The sequence below is a fragment of the Crocodylus porosus genome, unplaced genomic scaffold (genome assembly GCF_001723895.1).
Source record: "Crocodylus porosus isolate Cpor-Errol unplaced genomic scaffold, CroPor_comp1, whole genome shotgun sequence".
Taxonomy (NCBI): Eukaryota; Metazoa; Chordata; order Crocodylia; family Crocodylidae; genus Crocodylus; species Crocodylus porosus.
Window position 1 is genome coordinate 2708321 of NW_017728946.1, and position 9590 is coordinate 2717910.

At 46.5% G+C, this 9590-nt stretch overlaps 1 protein-coding gene across 4 annotated transcripts in view; it reads left to right on the forward strand.

The window, feature by feature from the left end:
* The window catches only part of CHD6 (chromodomain helicase DNA binding protein 6), a 183262-nt gene that overhangs the window by 100806 nt on the left and 72866 nt on the right, over positions 1-9590 (forward strand). For all 4 annotated transcript variants that reach the window (XM_019550743.1, XM_019550740.1, XM_019550741.1 and 1 more), the window contains one exon: positions 1275-1474. In XM_019550743.1, coding sequence (XP_019406288.1) covers positions 1275-1474 — 200 coding nt within the window. The remainder of the gene's footprint in view (positions 1-1274; positions 1475-9590) is intronic.

A 9590-nucleotide genomic window follows, 5' to 3' on the forward strand; every position in this document is an offset into this window, starting at 1 on the left:
GGGTAAGTGGGAGGTGGGGGGGGAGATTGAGGCCCCCATGGTGAGGGAAGGAGGGAGTTGGGGATGGTTGGAGCTGCTGCCCAGTGGGCGGTATTGGCTGCCAGGCACTACCCAGGCCCGAGTGGGGAGGGGACCACGGTTGCAGGTGGCTTGTTTGGGGGTGGGAGGGAGGGATCAGCTCCCTGCCACTACACACACTCCTGGGAGGTGGGGCAGGGGGACTCATGCCCCCCAGATCTTTGTGTGTAGTGCCTTGCCCTGCTGCCCTCCCCCAAGGACTCCACAGCCTGGCAGGTGCAACCCAGCACTGAAGGGCAGAGCAGGGCCACGTGGAGATCTCCTTGCTGCTGCTGTGAGCTCTGTGCTGCCAAGACAACGCATTACCTGTGCACGTGGCAGCAGTGGGGGAAGTGGCGAAGGGCTGTGCCCCTCACTGCAGACCCATGCAATGCATTGCCAGGGCAGCATGGAGTTCAACTGGCCCTGCTGTTCTCTGCAGCACCAGATCGCACCCACTGGGCTGAGAAGTCCCAGAGGGAAGGTAGCAGGGCAGGGAGCCCACAGTGGGCAGCCTGTCTCTGCCCCATGCATAGATCTGGGGGGGACACATGTCCCCCCTGCACCCCGGGAGTGTGCGCAGCAGCAGGGAGCCAGCCACTCCCCCTGCCCAAGCAGCAGGCAGTATGGGGGGAGGGGAAGAGGGAAGGCCAGGCTCCATGCTCTGCTCCTCTGCAGCAGCCGCCACCTCCTGTCAGGGGCGGGGGGCTGTGGATCTGGGTCCCTGACCCCACAGCCCTGGCAGCTGGGGGCCCCCTTCAGCAGGGGCGGGGGCAGAAGGGGTGGGCCGTGGTACCAGCAGGGCTATGTGGGGAAAGTGAAAGCCATTTCATTCTAATCACAGATTTGGGGGGTTTTTATCAAAGCATTTGCAATTTTTTATCAGAGAATTTGCAATTTTATCCGGGAAAACCTGGATCCCTGGTGATGACTGGGCTTTCTGGCACAAATGACACCTGTGTGGGAGGAAGGATGCTAATTGGCCAGGATATGGGCTTGGAGTGAGGACTGCTGGTTTTATTCCTGCCTCTGCTCCTAACCCCTGTGTGAAGCCCCTTCCCTTTCTGTGCCTCAGTTTCCTTAGCTGTAAAGGAAGGATAATTACATTTCCCTGCTTTCTGGTGAGGTGGCTGGGCCTTGTCCATCAGTACTTCTTCTTATGTTGTAAGCTGGAAGGTGTACGAGTGTTTATTGCATGTATGTTTCTTCTACTCCAGCTGGGGGCGCTGGAAGGATATCCTGACCCATGGTCGGTTTAAGTGGCACTTGAACGAAAAGGACATGGAGATGATTTGTCGGGCCCTCCTGGTCTACTGCGTCAAACACTACAAAGGAGATGAAAAGATTAAGAGTTTTATCTGGGATCTGATCACTCCTACGAAGGACGGACAGAACCAGGCCCTGCAAAATCACTCAGGTATCATGTACTGTCCCTGCTAATCCTCCTCGATTACCTGCCAGTATGACTGGCTTCCAGTACCCAAGACTCAAGTAATTAAACCAAAGCTGGTCCCAGTAGCCACAGAGACTGCCAAATCTGGGCATGAGGAATCCATCTGTGTAGTAACCAGGAGGCCAGAGAGGGACTGATTTGTGTACAGACCCTTGGAAATAATGGCATGGGGCACTGATCAGAGAGGACATTTCATACAGGTGATGGTCTCCCTGTGCTAAGAAAATCTGGCCTTTCATCAGTGCAGAGGGAACCCTGAGATGGAGAGCTAAAGTATCAGGCCAGGTTGAACTGCCTCTTTAGAATGGCTAGTTTCCCAAGGGTAGATTGTTACTTATGGTCCATATACACCAGGAAGTAACTACATGGGAGACTAGAATATGAATGTGCATTGCACTGCCTGGTTCATACTAGCTCCCTGCATGGATGCTCTTAGGGCCAGAATTTATTATACCTGTTGAGTGTCTAAATGGTCTTAGGCATTTAAGTGTGATTCCACCCTGTTCAAGTCCTGAAAAAGCCATTAGTGCATCTACTTTAGTAACACACCACTGTGTTGCGCTTAACATGGAGCACAGAACAGCAGTGAAGCGGAGGACCCACCCACCTTGTGAGTAATAATTTTTTAGAGAAACAGGCAGGCTTGAATAGAATCACATTTAGGCGCCCAAGTCAGTGTACATGCCTAATAGAATGAAATCTAGCCTTTGATGTCCCTGATGACTAAGTGGCTTATTGCACTGTTAGAGTAGGGTAAATTGCCTGGCAGGAAGAGCTTGTGAGGAAGAGTGAGGAACTTAAATTCACACTCTAGCTTACTCTGCAGGAGATTTCCTGTATAAACAAGCCCTTAGAGCAAGGAACAGTCTTGTCTCCATGGAGGTAATTAGCACAGTGTGCCCTGGGTGTCCTTGATCTTCAGTAGCGTGATGGTGTGGCCAAATTGTGTTTGCTTGGATGAAGCTGAAGTGTCCCATGCTGGGACTGTAGTCTTTGCAAACAAAATTCCTGTATTAATACTGTGTGGTGCTGATTGCCTGTAGATTATTCCTGTTCTTTCAACTGGGATAGCTGAGGCTTTAATGCAAATTACCAGTAGAGGCCCTTGGAAAGTTATTATTTGCATGCCTGTGATCCATACTATATGCAAAGCTTGCAAAGGGAGTGCAGGAGGCAGGGTGGAGTTGCATCTTAAAGACTAACTAAATCATAATACTTAAGTTTTTGTAAGCACCAGCTCAGCTTACTTTATGGGATGTAAATGGACTGCAGGGAGCAGAGCTTCTACGTAGAAAGTAATAACAACAGAAAGGGTCGGGGGGAAAGAGGAGAGAGCGCTGCTAAGAGCAGCAAATGAGAGAAAAACAAAGCAGTTAATCCATTAAGAGACATAGCATTAAAAAATAATCCAAATAATAAGGTAAGAAACAGATTCAGAGAAGTTTAGGGCTGGAAGGGATCTCATGAGATCATTGGGTCCAGCCCCCCTGCTCTGTGCAGGAAAGACTGCTGGGGTCAGATAACCCCAGCAAGGTGTGCATCCAGTCTCCTTTTGAAGATCTCCAGGGTAGGTGCCTGCACCACCCCTGCTGAGAGCCTGTTCCAGAGTCTGGTCACACAAACCATGAAGAAGTTTTTCCTTCTATCCAGTCTGAAACCTTCTAGGAGTTTATGACTATTGCTCCTGGTTTTTCCCTGGGGCACTTTGGTGAAAAGTTGTTCACCTAGCCCCTGATGCTCTCCCCATATATATTTGTAAGCTACTACCAAATCCCCCAAAGTCTTCTCTTTTCTAGGCTGAATAGTTCCATATCTGTCAGCCTTTCCTCATATGGCTTGCTCTTCAGGCCTCTAATCGTATGAGTGGCTGTTTTGTAGACTCTCTCAATCTTCTCCACATCCTTCTTGAAATGTGGCATCCAGAACTAGATGCAGTACTCCAGCTGCGGCCTCACCCATGCTGAGTAGAGTGGGAGAATAACTTCCTTAGTTTTGCTTGAGAAGCATCAGTTGATGCATGCCAGCATATTGTTTGCTCTGCTAACTGTAGCATCACACCAATGGCTAATATTCTTTTTTATGGTCAATTGTGACCCCCAGGTCCTCTTCGGATGTGGTGCTAGCTACCGTAGCACCACTGAGCCTATAAGTTTCTTGCAGATTTTTCCTCTCCAGATGGAGCACTTTACACTTCTTAGTGTTTAACAGCATCGGGTTCTAGTCTGCCCATCTAACTAATCTGTCTGGGCCCACCGGATCATCGGCCTCCCCTGATGCGTGGTCGCACTTCCCCAGAGCTTAGTGTCATTGGCGAACTTTACTAGTGTGCTTTTCACCCTCACATCCAGATCATTGATGAAGATGTTAAAAAGCACTGGTCCAAGTACCGAATCCTGGGGGACCCTGCTGGCTACCCTCCACAACGTTGACACAGATCCGTCAATTAACATTCTCTGGGTAACTGTAGTCTCAGCTTCTTATCCAAGACAATGTAAGAGGAAAACCTGAGAAACCTAGCTCTACTCCCTCTATTAAAGGAGTGTAGTCACAGTCCTTGTTGGCCTTTTCCAACCGGTTCCCTATGCTGATGCTAAGTGGCTCCTACAGTTTGTCACTTACGAGCCGAAAGATAGTTAGCCATGTTAGAATGAAGTCAGTCAGAAGGCAGGGTAGAAACGCACCTTTATAGACTAACTAAAATAAAATATGTAGAGAGAGCCCAAGTTTTCATGACCCCAAGTTCACTTCATCCAGTACTGTAAAAGGACAGCATAGAGCAGAGTATAAAGTGGAGTGAGTGAGACTACAATAGGTAGGAAAGCAGAAGAGACAGGGAGAGGAGGGGAGGGAAAGGGATGGGTGAATGATGAGAGAAACATATAAGCAAAGAATCCATAGAACAAGAGTCACAATGCTAATCCAGATAATGGGATAAGAATCTGTGGTCCCTGTTTAAATTGTACTTAACATAGTCCAGTTTGTAAATGATTTTTTGTTCTGCAATTTCCTGTTCAGACTGTTTTTTAAAAAAAATTCTGCCTGAGAACAGCACACCTGATGTTAGCTATGGAGTGTCCAGGCAGGCTTAAATGTTCTACCACAGGCTTTTGTATCTTTCTGTGCATATGTCAGATTCATGTTCATGTTCATTCATTCTTGCACATAGAGATCACCTTGTCTGGTCAATGTAGACAGCAGAGAGGCATTTTAAGCAGACAGTAGCATATATTATGTTGGTAGAACTTCAGGTGAATGACCCTTGGATTGTTGTACTCCTTGTTATTACGTCCAGTAATAATGTAGTCTATACTGATAATATAGCAGGCATTTGGGTATATTAGAAGGCCTGGTGCCTTGGTGAGATAGTAAGTTTGTTAGTCTCTTGTTTGAGGTTGGGGGATGGTCTGTATGCCAGAACTGGTCTGTCCCCAAAGGCTATCTTGGTCATCCTTTTCCAGGAAGTGTCAGAGGGCATTAGTGATGTGTTAGATGTTTGACCTGGAGGCTGTAGGTAACAGTCGACAGATTATGTTGTCCTTGCCCCAGGGTTAATATTATAGCAGGTTGGATGGAAGTGTGAGTCTGGCTTTGTTGATTGGAGTAGCTACAGTTTTGGGATTGTGTTATAACTGTAGGAGTCCCTGCTCTAGATCCTTAAGGTGTTTATCCCAGTTGGTGAAATTCCTATAATTACATTACCAACCCCAGACAAAGACAACAGAATGCCTCTGGTTGTCACCTACAGGTCCTAGCTCTATATATCTTATTTAGTTAGTCCATAGAAGTGTATTTCTGCTCTGCCTTCTGTCACTTATGAGTCATAATAAACCTGAGGTGACTGCTTCCACTGCATTTCCTTGGAGCAGAACATAGTATGTTTCTGAAGTGGCTTACATCACAGCATGAAGTGTTAGATTCCCTAATGCTGTAACATGCTCTAATGTGACTTTGTGAGAGAGAAAAGACAGGCCCTGTTTGGTTGGTTTGGAGACCCAAGATTAGACAGGATCCAGCAGACCCATTTCTTCAATGTGACTACTGTTGCTTGACTGTTTATAGCCATTATGCCTCGCAGTGTAAAGAGCAGTACTGTTATTGGCTCTTGTTTTGAACTGATTTCTTCAATGAGAGTCACACCTATAGCATGGTCTGGGGTTGAGTAATACTGAATGAAATTGTTGCACTAAAGCAGAGTCAGTGTGGCCAACGAGCAGCACGGGTGCCACAAGTGGCACAAACAGCCTGTGTGTGTGGCATGTGGCAGACTGGGGAAGGGACAAGCAGCACAGTAAGCAGACAGAGTGGCAAACAGAAAGCAGAGAAGCAGATTGGGCAGGGGAAGGTATAGAGGGAGGGTTTAGGGCTAATTTGTGGCATGTTTGCCTGAAAGTTTGGCCCCCACTGCATTGAAGGAAAGCTAACAGTGGCCTGAAATGACCAGGGCATGGGCCGGATCCCAGGATGTACCATGAAGCACTAAAGTAGAATGATGCAAAAAAGAGAAGCGAATAGGCTCATGTATAAACATATGGGCTCTCATATAAATAACAATGTGAACTATCAGGCTCCATCATGGTAGGAAGCCTTTTCTGGCTGTTGGCCAGAATGACCCATCCTGGGTCAGGGGCAGGTGCTAGGATGTAGCTGCTGCTGCCACTCATACCTGTGGCAGCAGGAGGAGAGGGCCTGCAACTGAAGCCTCCCAGCACCAATTGCCACCAGTGTCCCACATTTGCAGGTTGGATTGGGTGGTTCTGCTGGCCACATTCAGCCCATAAGCCATAGGCTGCTGACTCCTGAGCTATGTGATTATTTGAGGTTCATTAGCATTTCGCTGCAAATACAGCATTACATTTAATACATTTGAATATTTAACAATGGGAAGTACTTAGAAATTTCAGTCAGGTCACAGGGAGGTGCCTGCTTCTTAACTGATAGATGGGAGTTTCATTGAGTTAAACCAGAAGGGCCCAGAAGATCATGAATTTCAACCTCTACAGTCCATTACATTTTAAACAGTTTCTTCTATATTGAAGCAAACAACTTAGGTGAGACTACAGTATTACCGTCCTTAGGAAACTGAAGTGTTGTGCACCACAGGCAGAAAACCAAACAGACCAAGATGCCACCTGTGTTAGGAAATGATACAGAGAGGCATGTCCACATGATCTCAGCAGGTGCATTGCACTCAGATTTGTAGAGGAAGATGAAACCTTCCAAGATCCCTGCTGACCTGCCTTTAGGGAATGTTTCTTCCAAACCCCAGATCTGGCAGTTCTTTTGACCCTGATTATGGGAACAAGGGAGAGTGGGTCTTGGTGTTATTACCCATATTGACCAGTAAATAGCTCACACAATGGCAGGGACCCTTTGAAATCGTATGCCTTGTAGGGCCAGTGGACTGTGAGGTTCACCAGCCGGGCCATCAAAGGGAGAAACAAATTTATCATGTAAACTTGCTGAGAGAGTGGAAAAAACTGCAGGGGTGGTTAGTCACACCCAAAGGGGAGAAGGACTTGGGTCCAACAGTTCCAATGAAGGAAGTTGAAGTGGAGCTGGAAGAACATATCCATATCGGGAAGGAACTAACCCCAGATCAACACGGAAATAGTGACTTTGGTCCAATCCTTTCGGGATGTCTTCAGGAAAGAGCCAGGCTGGGCCTGAGGGGTTGCACATGAGAGTCATACACTGAAGGGAACAATAGTTTGAGAACTATGGTGTCCAGTGCCCCGATATTTACACCAACCTCTGCGTCAAGAACTGGAGAAGATGCTCAAACAGGGCATAATCAGACCATCACAGAGCCCGGTGGTACCACTGGGGTAACCCAGTGGGTTGCTACAAGTTTGCATTGATTTTTGAAAATGTTCCTATGGCATTGAGTTTGATGCCTTTCCCATGCCTCACATCACAGAGTTAATAGAATCAGAGAGGTGAAATTCATCTGTACGCTTGACTTATTAAAAGGGTTATGGCACACTCCAGTGGACCCAAAGGACTGTACTGAGATGGCATTTGGGATGCTGTGGGGCCTTTACATGTTCCTGCAGGTGCCTTTCAGGCTTCATGGAGCAGCAGTCATGTTTCAACAATTAATGGATACTGTTTTGGCAAGCCATATAGCCTATGCTGTGGATTATAGATATAATCATCTTTACAAAGATGTGGTCCCAGCATCTGAAAGTGGTCACAGCCATTCTGAGAGAGCTAAGGATCATTGGGATGATGACCAGCCCCAGGAAGTGTGCTCTGGACAACAAAGAGACAAAGTATTTGGGCTTCTTGGTAGGCCAGGGCATCATCAAACCATTGACTGACAAGGTGAGAGCTGTCCAAGAGTTTGTGGTGCCACGCAACAGGAGACAGTTGTGTTTATTTCTTGGACTGGTAAACTATTATAGATGTTTCATACCTCATTTTGCCGAACTGGCAGCTCCCTTAACAGATGCCTTGAAGGGTAGACCCACTGGGACCATTGTATGGACTCATTTTCACATATTGAGAGCATCCTTATTTTACCAGAATTTACCAGAATTCCCTATCACAAAAAGATAGCCAAAAACATACAGCTACATATATTACTCCCTTAAACAACATACATCAGCTTCCCACAAAAAACCCCTTACAGAACTCTCTTCGTACAGAAACCCATGAAAAATTATTACCTCAGTAACTACCTGAAACTCTCTGCCCCTCCCGTCAGTCCTCTCTATTGGTTTAGTAAAACAAGTGTGTCCCGTCCTTTTTCCTCCACTTCCTCTCTGCCTCTTCTCCAATCTCTTCCTTGTCCCAATCAGTATAGTAGTTCAGTTCATACAGTACCAGCTTCAGGTACTGTCTTTCAGTGAAAGCCAAACCCTTAAAAAACTGGAGGTTTCTTACTTTCCATAAACTTGTTTAAAAACATGTTAGTAATGTCCTTAATAAAGTTTCCTCCAGTCCCTAATCTACTACATGCTTCAGTTTTCTGTGGTATATTATAAAAAGTCTATCTAGCCTTATCTGGACCACTGAAGAGAGGTGCTGCACCCCACTTGGGCTCCACTCTTTTGGTTTTAACACTGCTCAAGGTCTCTGAAATCCCATCTAAATACTGTATGTGTCTCTCATTTTCTTTACCCACAGAACTCTTTACACATACTTTTCCAGACACCTGTCTATGTCTTGTGCTTCTAATATATATGTATATGTTCAGACAATAATTATTCTTTCCCTGGACTGTTTTGCTGCTACAAACTTTAACCCTTTTAATTCCTTCTTCCACCTTCCTCTGCCTATTTCTCCCAAAAATTGTCATACCCTTCTTTGCTTCAATAAGTTATTTGCCATGTCTTTTAGTTGGAGAAAGCAATCATGCTGCTGAGGTATTCTGCCTGTACCCCCAATATCTTGAACAGCATCTTCTCCATAAAATTGTATCTCTTCCATTGTTGATCCCTTCTACACCCTGTTCCCAGTTAAAGTTGCCCTCATCTGTAGTCTCCATTCTAGATTAGCATCCTGCAGTGTCTCTTAATTATCTTTCCATTGTGCCACTCCCAGTGGGCTGGCCTTTGGTCACTCTACCAATAACCCTTCTCCAGGTCTATCTCCCGCTCTTCTCTGTTCCAACAATCCTTCTTCAGCTTCTCCCACTCTGTCTCCCACTTTTCTCTATTCCTGTCACCCCTCTAGCTGTGTCTCTCTCACTGCTGCATTCTTTGCTGCTGCCCTCTTCTCTTTCACTTCTGCCTTCTTTGCTGTTGTCTCTGTTGCCATCTCTGCTGTTGCTTCTGCCTTCATCTTCGCTATTTTCTTTTCTCTCCACTTTTCCACATTTATCTATTCTCCCTCTGTCTCCATACTGTTGTTTCCACTCTTCATTTATCTTTCCACCTCCTGGAAATTCTCATTAAAAAACTAGGGACTTTGGTGTCGACACCTACATAGTCAAATGGGTCGCTAACTGGCTGGAGGGCCGCATCCAGAGAGTGGTGGTAGATGGGTCATTTTCGACCTGGAGGGATGTGGGCAGTGAGGTTCCACAGGGCTCTGTCCTTGGGCCCGCACTGGTCAACATCTTCATCAGTGACTTGGA